This window comes from Hippopotamus amphibius, chromosome 13 (genome assembly GCF_030028045.1).
Source record: "Hippopotamus amphibius kiboko isolate mHipAmp2 chromosome 13, mHipAmp2.hap2, whole genome shotgun sequence".
Taxonomy (NCBI): domain Eukaryota; kingdom Metazoa; phylum Chordata; class Mammalia; order Artiodactyla; family Hippopotamidae; genus Hippopotamus; species Hippopotamus amphibius.
In genome coordinates, this window is record NC_080198.1 from 88158255 (window position 1) to 88173704 (window position 15450).

Genomic DNA, 15450 nt, shown 5'->3' on the forward strand with positions numbered 1-15450 from the left:
TACACATTCTTCTCAACTGCACATGGAACATTCTCCAGGATAGATCACATTTTGGGTCATAAATCAAGCCTTGGTAAATTCAAGAAAATTGAAATTGTATCAAGCATCTTTTCTAACCACAACACTATGAGATTAGAAATCAATTACAGGAAAAAAAAACTGTAAAAAACACAGAACACGTGGAGGCTAAACAATACGCTACTAAATAACCAAGAGATCACAGATGAATCAAAGAGGAAATCAAAAAATACCTAGAGACAAATGACAATGAAAACACAATGATGCGAAACCTATGGGATGCAGAGAAAGCAGTTCTAAGAGGGAAGTTTATAACAATAAAATCCTACCTCAAGAAACAAGAAAAATCCCAAATAAACAATCTCACCTTACACCTAAAGAAACTAGAGAAAGAAGAGCAAACAAAACCCAAAGATAGTAGACAGAGAGAGATCATAAAGATCAGAGCAGAAATAAATGAAATAGAAACAAAGAAAACAATAGCAAAAATGAATAAAAGCTGGTTCTTTGAGAAGATAAACAAAATCGATAAACCTCTAACAAGACTCATCAAGAAAAAGAGGGAGAGGACTCAAATCAATAAAATTAGAAATGAAACAGGAGAAGCTACAACGGACACCAAAGAAACAGAAGGCACAATAAGAGACTACTACAAGCAACTATATGCCAATAAAATGGACAACCTGGATGAAATGGAGAGATTCTTAGAAAGGTATAACCTTCCAAGACTGAATCAGGAAGAAATAGAAAATAGGAACAGACCAATCACAAGTAATGAAATTGAAACTGTGATTAAAATCTCCCAACAAACAAAAGTCCAGGACCAGATGGATTCACAGGTGAATTTTATCAAACATTTAGAGAAGAGCTAACACCCACCCTTCTCAAGCTCTTCCAAAAAACTGCGAGGGAAGGAACACTCCCAAACTTATTTTATGAGGTCACCATCACTCTGATACCAAAACCAGACAAAGATACTACAAAAAAAGAAAACTACAGACCAATAACACTGATGAATTTAGATGCAAAACTCCTCAACAAAATACTAGCCAACAGAATCCAACAACACATTAAAAGGATCATACACCATGATCAAGTGGGGTTTATCCCTGGAATGCAAGGATTCTTCAGCATACGCAAATCAATCAATGTGATACACCATATTAACAAACTGAAGGATAAAAACCACATGATCATCTCAATAGATGCAGAAAAAGTTTTTGACAAGATTCAACACCCATTTATGATAAAAACTCTCCAGAAGGTGGGCATAGAGGGACCCTACCTCAACATAATAAAGGCCATATATGACAAACCCACAGCAAACATCATTCTCAATGGTGAAAAACTGAAAGCATTCCCTCTAAGATCAGGAACAAGACAAGGATGTCCACTCTCTCCACTACTATTCAACATAGTTTTGGAAGTCCTTGCCACAGCAAACAGAGAAGAAAAAGAAATAAAAGGAATCCAAATTGGAAAAGAAGAAGTAAAACTCTCACTGTGTGCAGATGACATGATACTATACATAGAAAACCCTAAAGATGCCACCAGGAAACTACTTGAGCTAATCAATGAATTTGGTAAAGTTGCAGGATACAAAATGAACACACAGAAATCTCTTGCATCTCTATACACTAACAATGAAAGATCAGAAAGAGAAATTAAGGAAATAATTCCATTCACCACTGCAACCAAAAAAAAAAAAAAATACCTATGAATAAAGCTAACCAAGGAGGTAAAAACCTGTACTCAGAAAATTATAAGACACTAATGAAAGAAATCAAAGACGACACAAACAGATGGAAGGACATACCATGTTCTTGGATGGGAAGAATCAACCTTGTGAAAATGACTATACTACCCAAAGCAATTTACAGATTCAATGCAATTCCTATCAAATTACCAATGGCATTTTTCACAGAACTAGAGCAAGAAATTTTACGACTTTTATGGAAACGCAAAAGACCCCGAATAGCCAAAGCAATCTTGAGAAGGAAAGACAGAGTTGGTGGAATCAGGCTTCCTGACTTCAGGCTATACTACAAGGCTACAGTGATCAAGACAGTATGGTACTGGCACAAAAACAGAAATATAGATCAATGGAACAGGATAGAAAGCCCAGAGATAAACTATGGTCAACTAATCTATGACAAAGGAGGCAAGGATATACAGTGGAGAAAAGGCAGCCTCTTCAATAAGTGGTGCTGGGAAAACTGGACAGCTACACGTAAAAGAATGAAATTAGAACACTCGCTAACACCACACACAAAAAATAAACTCAAAATGGATTCAAGACCTAAATGTAAGGCCAGACACTATAAAACTTCTAGAGGAAAACATACGAATAACACTCTTTGACGTAAATAACAGCAAGATCTTTTTTGATCCACCCCCTAGAGTAATGTAAATAAAAACAAAAATAAACAAGTGGGACCTAATGAAACTTCAAAGCTTCTGCACAGCAAAGGAAACTATAAGCAAGATGAAAAGACAACCCTCAGAATGGGAAAAAATATTTGCAAACGAATCAACAAAGGATTAATCTCCAAAAGATATAAACAGTTCATCCAGCTCAATATCAAAAAAAACACACAACCTAATCAAAAAATGGGCAGAAGACCTAAACAGGCATTTCTCCAAAGAAGACATACGGATGGCCAAGAGGCACATGAAAAACTGCTCAACATCACTAATTATTAGAGAAATGCAAATCAAAATGACAATGAGGTATCACCTCACACCAGTTAGAATGGGCATCATCAGAAAATCTACAAACAGTAAATGCTGGAAAGGGTGTGGAGAAAAGGGAACCCTCTTGCACTGTTGGTGGGAATGTAAATTGATACAGACACTATGGAGAACAGTATGGAGGTTCCTTGCAAAACTAAAAATAGAGTTACCATATGACCCAGCAATCCCACTGCTGGGCATATACCCAGAGAACACCATAATTCAAAAAGACACATGAACTCCAATATTCATTGCAGCACCATTTACAATAGCCAGGACATGGAAGCAACCTAAATGTCCATCAACAGATGAATGGATAAAGAAGATGTGGTACATATATACAATGGAATATTACTCAGCTGTAAAAAGCAATGAAACTGGGACATTTGTAGAGACATGGATGGACCTGAGACTGTCATATAGAGTGAAGTGAGTCAGAGAGAAAAAAACAAATATCGTATATTAACACATATATGTGGAATATAGAAAAATGGTACAAATCAACCAGTTTGCAAAGCAGAAACAGAGACACAGGTGTAGAGAACAAACACGTGGACACCAAGCGGGGAAAGTGGGGAGGGTTGGGGGGGGAATGAATTGCGAGATTGGGATACCAAATTGTACACTGTAAATATATGCAGTTTATTGTATGTTAACGGTATTTCAATAAAAGTTCTTAAAAAAAAAATAGGATCACTCTCTAGCTCTCCCACATCTGTACCTATATATCAGTGATGAGGAATATGTAAAGATATGCATTACCACGTATTTTGTAAAAACAAAATATCGAAAACCACCTAAATGTACATAAATAGGGGATTTTTAAAGTAATTAATTTAATTATGGTACATCCATATGTAAAAGAGATATGATACCCCCATATTTAAAAGGAGTCAGGTTTACATGAATTGATAAGGACTAGCCTCCAAAATGTAATGTTATGTGAAAAAAGAAGGTACAGACTAGTTTTACTTCATGTCTTCATTTTATGTACAAGGAAAATTTTAGAAATGTCTGGAAATCCCTGCAAAGACCAATGAGAAACAGTGGTGGCGTGGTCAGGAAAAACAGGGAAGTTAGAAAGACTTACCTTCACCGTCCTCTCTTTCTCCCAATCTGGGTCCTTTAATTTTTAACTTATGCACACATTTCTTATTTTTTTTAAATAAAACAACTTAATAATTGGAATAATTAGAATAGCTAATGGAAATGATATACCCCTATGGTCTTAAAGTCACTTTTTAAGATCAAAATACAATAGTTTAATATTTCCTGAAAATACTTATATCATAACAGGTGTCCCCCTAAATTTTATTCAGATATCAAAATTCTACATACTCCTCCTTAATAGGTTATGGGTCTAGTAAAAAAGCAAACACTATATACACAGCTGTAAAAATTACGGCTGAAGTATAAACACAGTAAAAGACCAATGAATTAATCAGTTCCTAAAAGAATGAATGAGTCTTTCTTATAAGTAAAAAAAGGACTTCACAACCATAAAAAGCAGACAACTGATAGGCTGAAGGCCAGGTAGGGATGGGCTAATGGACAACCTCACTCCTTCCTCCCAACCAGCTGCCTCTAGTCCAAGATTAAACAGATGAAAAATGGGGGCAGAGGGACCTTCACTGACTTGTTAGAGCATTTTTTAGGGGGGAAAAGTAGGGATCAGAGCATCTTAGAATCAAGCAACAGATCAAATTCTGGATATGGAATTTCCAGAGCCTTAAGTCAGCACTGCAATCCAGTCTTTCCTTTACCTAGTTACTACCAAGGAAGAAACCGTCGGCCAACTGGTCAAAATTACAACTGTATATGTCATTTGACCATGTATAACAGTTATCTTGGCGAAATAGCACATGCAAAACAATATTTCTTCCATGTATGTTCAAGGCTTTTTATTTGAGAATTGTTTGTATTAGCAAAAGACTAGAATCAACATAAATGTCCATAAATAAGAAACTGGTTAATAAATTATGGTATGGCCATATGTTGGAATATTATACATTCATAAAAAAGTGAGCAGGCTCTTCATGTGTTGATGATAAAGAAAGCCTTTGAAGATACATTTTTAGGAAAAAGAAGGTAAAATGGTATATACAGCATGCTTTCATTTGCATAAAAGAGGTGGGGGTAGAGACATATAGGAATTTACCCATAAGAATGTAAAATATTTCTGAAAGGTATGCAAAAAACTGGTGATATTTATTGCTCTAAGGCGGGGTATTTGAGGATATGATTGTATTTCTTCTTGTAAATTAAATATTTTTAAAAGATTGATGGAAAAATTTTTTGAACCTGCACAAAATCGGTTGGAAAGGGGCAAAATCTGCAGCCCCTATGATGAATATCTTCCATTACTCACTGAAGGAAACTGCAGGGCATTACTCAGCATCACTGGATTGTCACTTTAAAAGCATGCAGTTGATTCAACTGACTGCAAATGCATATGACATGAATTCTACAGATGCAAACCACCATTACAACTGCTACAGGAGAGGAGGCGGGGAAAGCACACCTCCAGTTTTCAAAGTTTATCAAAAAGTTTCCAAGTAGCAATCAGCGTTGTTTCTGGGCCGGAAGTGGCTCCTCAGGACCAGGGGTACATGCACATGTGCTTTCAGGCAGCATCTCCTTGCAGCAGGTATGTGAGGGCAGATGGAGAAGCTGAACGTACAGCCACTAAAGTGCTTCCCTTTACTTGGCCTGATCTCCTAGCCTGAGAAGTGCTAAAATTTCTAGTCCGTAAAGGTTAAGACCTGCCCAGATTAATTTACAAGGGGATCTTGGGAAATTAGTAGCTCTTGATAATATGATATAAAGATCAGTTCCAATGGGGGGAAAGAATGAAGGAACAAGGCAATTTCTGTGAACCCTGACTTTCAAGACGACACATACTCCAAAACCAGCTGTGGGAAAAGGTCAAACCTCTTCAACACTGATTTTAGTTTGGACTCTGCATTCCAAGGCCACTTGAAGTCACCCAAAGTACATGCTGTTCTTAAATAACCTTTTCATGGAAAGTGGTGGTTGGATAACCCTAATCAAAAGCGTCACTTCCTAAGGATTTGGAGGTTCAGGTTAAGCGCTGAAAGTAGTTGTAAGACTGTCCACTGCTTTGCATTTATTCCTACCTCAAAAAATACAACATGAGATTTTGCAGTCTCACCCCAAAATTAGAGGAGGAAGCTGATATAAAGACAGTGACGCGTGCTCAGCTCCATGAAGCTGGCCCAGGACCTGGGGGTAATCTTCAACACCACTCTGAGCAGCACCAGCTGCCTTGAGAGTCCCAGTCACTCCTGGAGCGTGTATGGTTGTGCAGGTATAAAAAACGGCTTCGTTTGTAAGATGCTGATTCACGTCCAATAGAGGCTACTAATGGAAGGGCACTCAATAGGAAGAGCAGGGGAACACTATGTGTGGCCTTCAAAGTCACTTCCAACATCGCTTGTTTACTCTTGAGTATGTTAAAGAAAGCACTCAAAATCCAAAACATCACAGAAGGGTGTCATCGATAATAATTTCGTGACTAGGGACAGGAAATCAATGACCAATACAGGGAGGAAATATTAAAAAATCATGTTCCTTTTACAAGGCTGATTTCTGAACCCAGATATGAATAAGGAATGAAGTATGACATTTAAATGTTTCACTTACTAAATCAAAATTCTCTCCTTAAACTAATAACTGTTCCATTTGAAATACAGAAATAATTAATTCAGTGATTTGTTCATCATTCTTTCTAGCGGTCCACAATTGTTAGCCACCATATACATTACCCCAGTGAAACTGACAACGCCAAAACAGTTTCAGGATGAATTCCTGTTTCTCGGCCCTTAAGTCACACTAACCTATAAGTTTATCTAGTGCTGATAAAAATCCAGAATTTTCACTTTACACGGCAATTGTACAGTTGTAGCCTTTCCTAACTTCAGGGAGGAGGTAGGAGAAAATGAGGTTCAGAACTAGTAAAGCTAAGTCAAAGTCTAGGTGCAGGTTTTACTTCTCAACAAAATCTCCAAAGAAACATAAGGAAACACCTGCTCTTTGTCTGGTCTGGTCTTAAGGAAAAATGATATAAAACCACCCTATTTCATATAAATTCTTTCAAAAACCACAAATTGCTCAATGACAGCCAAAGAACTCAGAAACTGAATAGCTTTGTTGAAACCTAAAAACTAGCTGTATTTTGAGTTTTTCTTCACACCTTACAAAGTGCTTTCAACAGAAACGCTATTGTTATAGCCACATATAGAGCCGAATTTCTAAGTAAACAGAAGAGCAACCATACAGAAATGCAGTATCTAGATCCTATATACACCTTTCAATATTAAGGAAGTTCTCAGATGGGGTTTAGAGCTGCAGGGCACCTTAGAAATCCACTTGTAAAATAAGAAAACTGCAGCTGAGAAATGTTAAACAGCTAATCAGGTACAAAAGTCAGGTCTCCACTCAGCTACCCCAAATTGTCTAGTGCTTTTTGTTAAGAACTGTTTCCACAGAATACGTGGCTTTTTAAAATCAGATATACAAACCCTGACAAATCCTTATTACAGATATCGCCACTTGGAGTAGAGAAATTGTTAAAATACTTAAAATGAAGTGTGCCATTAACAAGATGGAAAAGTTAAGGCAGTTAAATAGAATAACTACAGAGCCAGGAACAAGTATTTTGTGACAATCTGAACGATTAAGGTGCTGTGTGCTGTAAATGTGGAACCATCAGTGTGTTAGGAACATACTAAGAAATTTTCCCTTTACAATCGAGAGCTGTATCAACAGTCAATAAAGGTAAAGCCCAAGATGATTAACTAGAAAACTCAACTCTGAATTCTTAACATCCGTGTATGAGTCAAGAAAAAAAAAGAATCAAAGGACAGAAAGAAGGTATGATCTCTAAAAGAACAATGAGAGCCTAACCTGCCTATTTCTGGAATAGGTTGTGGTTCCTATTCCAGGAAGGGAATAGGAAGCAGGAGGACAGCGCCTGTGCCTCTTTGCTTAGTATCTCTGGTCCTTCCTTCCTCAGTCCCAGAGGGAAGGGCAGGAAGTCTGGCGGAATGTGGCTTTATGGTTGGACCTGGTGAGGCACGAGCGAGGCTGAGCTGCCCTGCTGGTCATCCTCTCCCAACAAGTCCATGGAAAGGGGGGCAGCAAGTGAAAATGAAACGCAGCATGTCTTGTGTAAATACGTGTACTCGACTCACATGAATAAGGAGTCAATATGTCTCATGTATGCTCAACCAAATGGAATAAACGCTTACCAAATTGTCAGTGCTCTAGGGTGTGAGAGCTGACAAATGACACAATGAGGGTACGGCCTCCCCCAGCTTACACCTCTTCTAAGGGATACATTAGGAGGTTCTCTGTGCAGGTGGGAATAGTTTCCTTTTGCTTTGCTATGCTGATTTGAAAGAAAATTCCAAATTGAATCATTCAGAAAAACGAGAACCAGGGCATCTCTGATAAGGAAGGAAGAATGCTCCTCATGGGAAGAAAAACTCTGAGATTATCTAAGGGTCAGGAAGGCAAAAACATTTTTCACATTAGATTTCCCAGAAGCTGTTTGGAATTTTTATAGGTAATCCATTACCCGATGTAACCGTTAAAGAATCGCAAGGCATTTTCCTTGAATAAATATAGTGACAAAGGTTTTAGTTTCACAGAAGCTTCCTTTAAAAACTAATCAGGAGTTTTCCATTTGTCCCCAACTAGTCTCTTTTGGGCACTGTTCTCCCTTCCCACTCTGAGCTGACCCCCGCCCCGACATTCCTCTACCTGTTTATAGCAAAACAAAGACTGGGGGGATCTCTGAACTGGCAAGAGCCACTTGGACCATCTGAGGTTCTGCAAAAATAAAACACAGACAAGGAAGCATCCATCTTTGAACTCATTTTTACAACTCTGCCATCTGTAACATTAACGGTAGAGATCCATCTGGCCCTTTTTAGTTTAAAGGCATTTTGTTTTATTGCAACACAGAGAACTTTGCAACCACTTTTTTTTTTTTTTGGTGGTATAAATGCAAAAATGCATATATCATGCCTAAAGAACCAAGAATCTGAAAGCACGGGTGTGTCCTATTCCACAACACTGTGTCATAAGCAGTATTCCTTTACATTTCTTTCTCTCTCTCTCTCTTTTTTTTTTTTTTGGCCACCCCACACAGCATGTGGAACTTCCCTGACCAGCGATTGAACCCGTGTCCCGTGCGATGGAAGCCCGGAGTCTTTACCTACTAGAGCACCGGGGAAGTCCTCCTTTACATCACTTTAATTTCACGAAACACACATATAGTATTTGCTCTGTGCCAGAAGTAGTTTTACATCCTTTACAAATAATAACTTACTTAAGCCGTATTATGGTCCTAGGAAATATTGTAGAATTTTAGATCCATTTTAGGGATGGGGAAAATAAAGCACAGAGGGGTTGAGTGATCTGCTCAAGGTCACAACAGCTAATAAGAGGTCGGACTAATTTAAACCTAGGCAGCGTAGCTCCAGAGTCCACGTTCCTTCCCTTATGCTGCCTCTCAAACTTCCACCAAATCTAAGATAAACTGTGATTTGTGCAGAATCACCTTATGCATTTATTACCATTTCAATAATTAACTCATGCCATGTTGCAGCTTCCTCAGATTCAATAACAGGAAAGGAAAGATAAATACTATCCAATACTATATTTGACCACTGGGCAGTCTTTTACAAACAAAATGAAGGTATAGAAAATAATAGAATAATGTCCCGTATCTGCTGGAAAAGCTACTGTGCAGAAAGTGAAATGCTAGGAAATCGCCTGGCTGTTTAAATTTTGTAATGCCACTGGACCTTTCAAAGGTCTTGAAACTCATTCAAATTCAGAACTGCCAAGCCTGTGTATATTAGAGAAAATGTAATTCCAAGGTAAAGAGATAAAACAGCTCCGAGAGGTTCTCTTCTGGGGAATTCCACAGTCGATGAACCTCTAGGAGATAGAGTTTTCTCCTCGGAATTCTTTTAGCACATCTGGCGGAGCGCAAATACACTCCTCCGCTTGCTGCTGCCGACTGCCCTGGCACGCTGCCTTCAGGGAAGGTGCACTTCACTGGGCTCAGGGCACTGGGCCAGGCAGCCTCGTCCTGCGTGGAGCTAGGGGCCTGTGCGCACCCCAAAGCACTGCAACATTTGCTTTGGGAGTGTCCTGGAAATTAAGGCAGTGAAAGAAGAAACCATCTCCCTTCCTGCAAAGAAAACTACTTATTTTTTTATTCAGGAGAGGTGTGTGTCTTGGGGCAAGAGAAGAATCCTCTCTTCACCCCTTGCTTATCAACACCTGATTGCTCTTCAAATTCCCCACCTGTGGCCTCCAGCTGTGCAAATACCTCTGACTGTGGCATAAGTGGCAGAAGACTTTATTTCACCTGGTACCATTCTTCTTTTTTGACCATCTTCCCTTAAAAACAATGTGGAATAGACTAACCAGTGGGGGCACAGAAGCTTTACCTAGTTCTTTGGTTTACCTGAAGACTGGAATTACCACCATCTGCCTTTATAAAAAGCAGCAATGACCCAACTGTGCAAAAAGTCTGGCCCGCTGGCTTGCAAGGAGCAGGTAGACAAACTTTAGTCCCCTTTACCTTTCCATCCCTAACCAGAGATGTCAGCCTGGGACTGTCCCTCTCCCTCCTTCACAAAGTTAAGGAAAGACATCACACTGCAGTCCTCAAAGACTGAAATAGCTGAGGGAACGCCTAGCTTTCCAAACTGAAATTTACCTGATTTCTCACCCTGTCAACACTTCTCTAAGGCAGGCTCCTCCCTTTCCAGCTCCAGCCTTAACTATCCTTCCCTATTTCTCTAAGCCCCTTTCTCATCAGCAGTAAAACATTGGGATAGACGGCACCCAACTCAGTTCCCACTATCTAACCAGACATGCCAACCTCATGCTCCAAAGATATCCCAGAAATTTACTTGATCATTTGTGGATTTGTTTTTGTTAGGGGGAGTGGGATAAAATTTTAAGATCTAGATGAAATGTTGGGAATGAATTTCTCAGACTTCTGGGATGTGGCTCTGATTTCTACCATTAAAATATCCACTTGTGATCGTGTGAAAGGTAAAAATCAGTGTTCTGATTTGGCACTTATTACATGATGTTGATTACTCACAGAACTTAAAAATGTTGGTTTTTTTCAGAGGTGTTAATTGATTATACTGGTGGTCCATTTAGAACCCAGTCAACACAATCTCACTTCAAAAAAAGATGTACAAATTGGCCACTTTATACAACAGCTACGGTAAGGAATTTATAAGTGCTATAAGGTTCAGAGTTTATTTAGTATAAATACAGGCTAGGCTCATAACCTTACCCCCATTTCGGAGCCCAGAGCAAAAAGAAAAGAGTAAGCCTGATGGGAAAAGAAGAGCTGGAGATATTGGGGACAATAGCTAAAATGAGCATCCTAGGTGGCTCTGTGAATAACAAAACTGGTGCCTTACTGCAGGTGGCTCAGGTTGGAAAGGGGCAGAATAAGAGGTCAGCGACTGCAGACTCCCTCATCAGAACCACACCGCCCAGCCTTGCTCAGTAATGAGCCCTCCGATGTGCAGGGTGAAGCCATGGCTGACGGTGGACAGCCCGCCCTCCAAGGAAGCTGAAGTCCCAGGGATGATACTCACGCTGACACCGTCCCCAGGACCGGCGGGCCCAGCCCCAGCAGCAGTCAATCCTCCCACCATAACGACACAGGCCAATGGATGACACTATGTGCCTGGGCCACCTACCAAACAAAAAGATTCAAATTAAAGACACTTTTGAAATTAAAAATAATTTCCTCTTTGTTATTACTTTGGAAAAAAAAATGTTAATCACACCCAACAATTTCTATGAACTCCTTCATGCCTGAAGAAATTAAATAACAAAACACCTTCAGGGAAATAGTTCTGCTATGATCTAATTTCAAACATCAGACAAACTCACATACAACAGAACAAGAGTGGGGGTGGGATGGGAGGGGAAGATCCTTTCTTACTTGGAAATAGCACCAACCAAAACCAAGAATTCTCAAGGCTGCCACTCACAGAATGGTTTCTGAAGCTTGAAATACAACAGATTCCTCAAAGGCCCACACCTGTTACTGAGGGGAAAGCCAGTTTTGACTGATTCATCATAAACTGAAAAGTAATAATATGACCTGTCAAAGCAGAAAGAAAAAAAATTTCTGCCTTATATAACGGGTACATGTGGGAAGGGGCAGAAAGAGGGGAGTTTTCTCAAAATCACATGAAACAGAACTCTTTTCGAGATATGACTCTTTTGCAGAAAAAGTTCCCAGAAAAAAAATGTACTTGAGAAAGAAGACTAAATAAAACCAAGGAGAGTTTAAATTGTAGCTAACATTTCAAGTGGTCCTTGTGGCTTGAAACTTTCCTGCATCAACAATTCGTGTTACCGTCCTCTCTAATGTAAATAAGAACTAAAGCAAGCATCTGATTTCAGGATATGATTTACCCCCAAATTCCACTTTGACACTTCACTTGGTAAATCCATTCCTTGTTTAGATTCACACCTACCTCAATGACTAGCCCCCGCCTCCCTCCCCCATCAATATTTTAACTGTCCGTTTTAGACATCTTTTTAAGGCTACATGAAAATCTGATGCATAATCATGTGATGTATTTCTTGTTGCAAATATGTGCAAGAAACGCACAACATACCCGAACGTGGGCAAATAATTGCTTTAACGTGGCCGCTAGCCACGTTTTTTAAAAATTCTCCTAATCTTTTCAATTCCCCTTCTCTTCATCTCCCCCTTATGCCCCCAAGCTCCAAGGACAAATAACCACGAACTTTCCATTTCCTCCAACCAGGTGGTGAACAAGCGGCTGCGCTTTTTCTCTTCAGCGCTCCACTGGCTCCCCTCCGTTCCTTCCAGGTACAAGAAAGCCAATCAATCGTGGAATTGATTCGTTCCAAGATTGCAGGTAAAACAGGTGCGGCAGTCTTTCGGGCTGGGCGGGGGTGGGGGCGGGGGTCGTTGCCCGAGGGCGACTGGAGGGCGGTGTGACCCAAGTTAAAACCTCTCCCGGCTGCTCCTGCCTGGTTTCTGCGCAGGCAGCAGCGATCTGCGCTCGGGGCGAGTCTGGTCTGTAATTGCGCCGAGATGGGGTAACCGAGCACGCCCTCCCGACACACACACACATACACACACACACACACACACACGCAACACACTCTCTCTTTCTCTCGCTCTCACGGGAGCTGATCCGGAGGCTGGAGGAGCGGCTGAGTGACAGCGGAGCGGAGCGGAGCCCAGGGTTGTTGGAACCTGTCAGAGCACGCAGCAGTCAGGCTCGCCCGAGGTCTCGGGAGCTGTGTGTGCGTATACACACACACACACACACACCACACGCACGCACGCAGCGTTCCCCTCTCTCGGTCCTTATTTTGAGTCCCCCGCCCCCGCCAAGGAAACCAAGTGAGGAGGCAAACAGGTCCCCCCGGGAAGCCCAGTCGCTTCCTCTCCCCCACCCTTTGTGTGAGCGGCCCTGACAGCTGCCACCCGGGATCTGGCCCCGACCACCTGGAAGTGCCCCACTGCAGGGCTGTCTAAATCCAGAGCGAGAGTGTCCCAGCCAGGGGATGTCCCGCGCGTCACCCGCTCTGGGGCGGCTAACCCGCGCCCTCAGAGCCCAGATGCCGGGCTCGAGCCTGCCTTCTCCCCCAGCCCTCACTGCCGAGCCGGGGCTGGGCGGCTCGCCCCGCCGCGCAGCCTCTTCCCCGGGGAGCCGCGGCCGGGTTCCCGGACGCGCGGGGGGCGCGCCCTCCAAGGCCTCGGGCAGCCACCGGCGGAGGGGGCGGCTTGACGGCTCTCCTCCCCGCCGGGGCTGCGCGGCGGCCCAACTTCTGGACCGAGAGCCAAGAGAGGGGCCCCCGGGGCGGTGTGCAATCAGCGCGGGATGGGGCAGGAGCGGGCGCCCGGGGGGCGACTCACCTCCCGTCGAACTCCGCGGCCGCCTGCAGGTAGAGCGAGGACCCGAGCACCAGCGCCAGGAGCAAGTCCATGTTGGGCGGCGGGGAGCGGGGTGGGGATGCTGGGGGCGCAGGAGAGGCGCGCTCGGCGCCCCCGAGGAGCTGCGGGAGCCGAGAACCCCCGCGGCCGCCGCGGCTACTGCTGCCACCCTCGGAGGAGAGCGGCGCGCCGCGCAGCCGGAGCAGGTCTGCGCGCGGCGCCCGGAGCCCCCTCCGGCTCCCTCCCCGCGAGGGGAGGCGCTGCAGGGGAAGCCGCGCCGCCTGCGGGGAGGGGCGCAGGGGCGGGGGGCGCGCGTGCGCCCGACTCGCCCTGCTCCCGGCGCCGGGTGAGGGGTGAGGGCGCTCGGCCCCTCGGCGGGAGGCTCGCGGGCGGGGGCGCTGCGGGAAGGCAGCGTCTCTCGGGGACCAGCCAAGCGGGGCCGGAGCCAGGCTCGGGGGAAAGTTGCAAGCCTGGGCCGGGCAAGGGAGAGCAGGGTGCTCGGCGGGAAAGTCTGAGCCGGGGAGGAAAGGGACCCGGGGCGTGGGTGCGCGCTCCGCGGGTTCCTTCCCAACAGGTGGTGACCGCAGGGGCGAGCCGTAGCTTTCACCGGAGGGCGAAGTCCAAGATGGGAGAGGTTTGTGGGGCTGGAGCTGAGCAGCGTCTGCGTGTAGGGAAACCGCGGCACGACTTGGACAAATGAGCAAAGGCAAACTCCGGGAGTCTGCTTCTCGCGCAGGGTTGGCGGAGGCAGAGTGTTTTGTTTTTGTTTTTTTAAATGGTAACCACCCGAAAGAAATGCTTGGCTTCCTTTTCGAGTTTTGAAGAAGAGATGTGCAGACTGTTTCTGTCTCTGGCAGCTCAACTCTGAGCACATTAGAAGGATAGTGACGGCTGCCCCTTCAGGGGCACGTACCCGCCCGGGAGGGAGGACAGTTACTACTTGGCAGTCTCGTGGTGCCTGATCCTGCGGAGATCGTTTAGAAAACCATTTTGAGCAATCATTGCTCCGTTATAGAAGGGTAAAATGTATTGTAAAAGGACTGTGTTCAAATAAAAGCACGCAATGATTAACCTAAAATGCACGTTAAAACATCAGTTCAATCAAGTCACCTCTCTTCCCAAACCCTACCCGGAATGACTGCCCAGGGTTGTGATCTGGTCTCCCATACCTCTTCTCTAATCCATGGCCTCCATGCCTTTCTCCCACACTCCGGGCAAGCCCCTTGCCTCGGGCCATTGACTTTACTTTTGCCTGGACCCAGATATCAGCGTGGCTCCCATTCTCACTTCGGTTTTTGTTCATATGTCACCTCTTTGAGGAGACCAACCTTGACCACCCTATTTAAAATTGCAACCTGGCCCCTGCCTGTTCTACTTTGTCTTTTCTCCTAAGCACTCATCTTCTAGTTTCCTATGTGATTTGCTTATTTCTTGTCCTGCATGTCTTCTTTCTGCTAGAATGCAAACTCTACCAGGGCAAGTTCAGTACCTGGCATGTAGTAGGTGCTCATAAATGGTTACTGAGTGAGTTTGTTACATTACAGACTTTCCCCCCTCATGTTTATTTCCTTTTTGAGATTTCTCCAACTTTAAATTTTTAATGGAAAGTTCTGTGGCAGAGTGACCTCACTATCCTGATCTCTTCGTGTGTATAAACACAGGAATTTTCTGCAAGAAAAGGAAGAATAATGGTTTCAACTTAA

The 15450-nt window shown here is 43.3% G+C and overlaps 1 protein-coding gene across 7 annotated transcripts in view; it reads right to left on the reverse strand.

The window, feature by feature from the left end:
* NPNT (nephronectin) overlaps positions 1 to 14392 on the reverse strand; it is an 80554-nt gene extending 66162 nt beyond the window's left edge. For 2 of the 7 annotated variants that reach the window (XM_057705157.1, XM_057705153.1), the window contains exons 1-2: positions 13730 to 14388; positions 11415 to 11515 (exon numbers count right to left, since the gene is read on the reverse strand). In XM_057705157.1, coding sequence (XP_057561140.1) covers positions 11415 to 11515; positions 13730 to 13800 — 172 coding nt within the window. In that variant the 5' untranslated portion in view covers positions 13801 to 14388. Of the gene's footprint in view, positions 1 to 11414; positions 11516 to 13729 lie in introns of all 7 variants that reach the window. The other 5 variants (XM_057705160.1, XM_057705154.1, XM_057705155.1 and 2 more) reach the window with 4 other exon arrangements.
* Positions 14393 to 15450: the final 1058 nt, after the last annotated feature.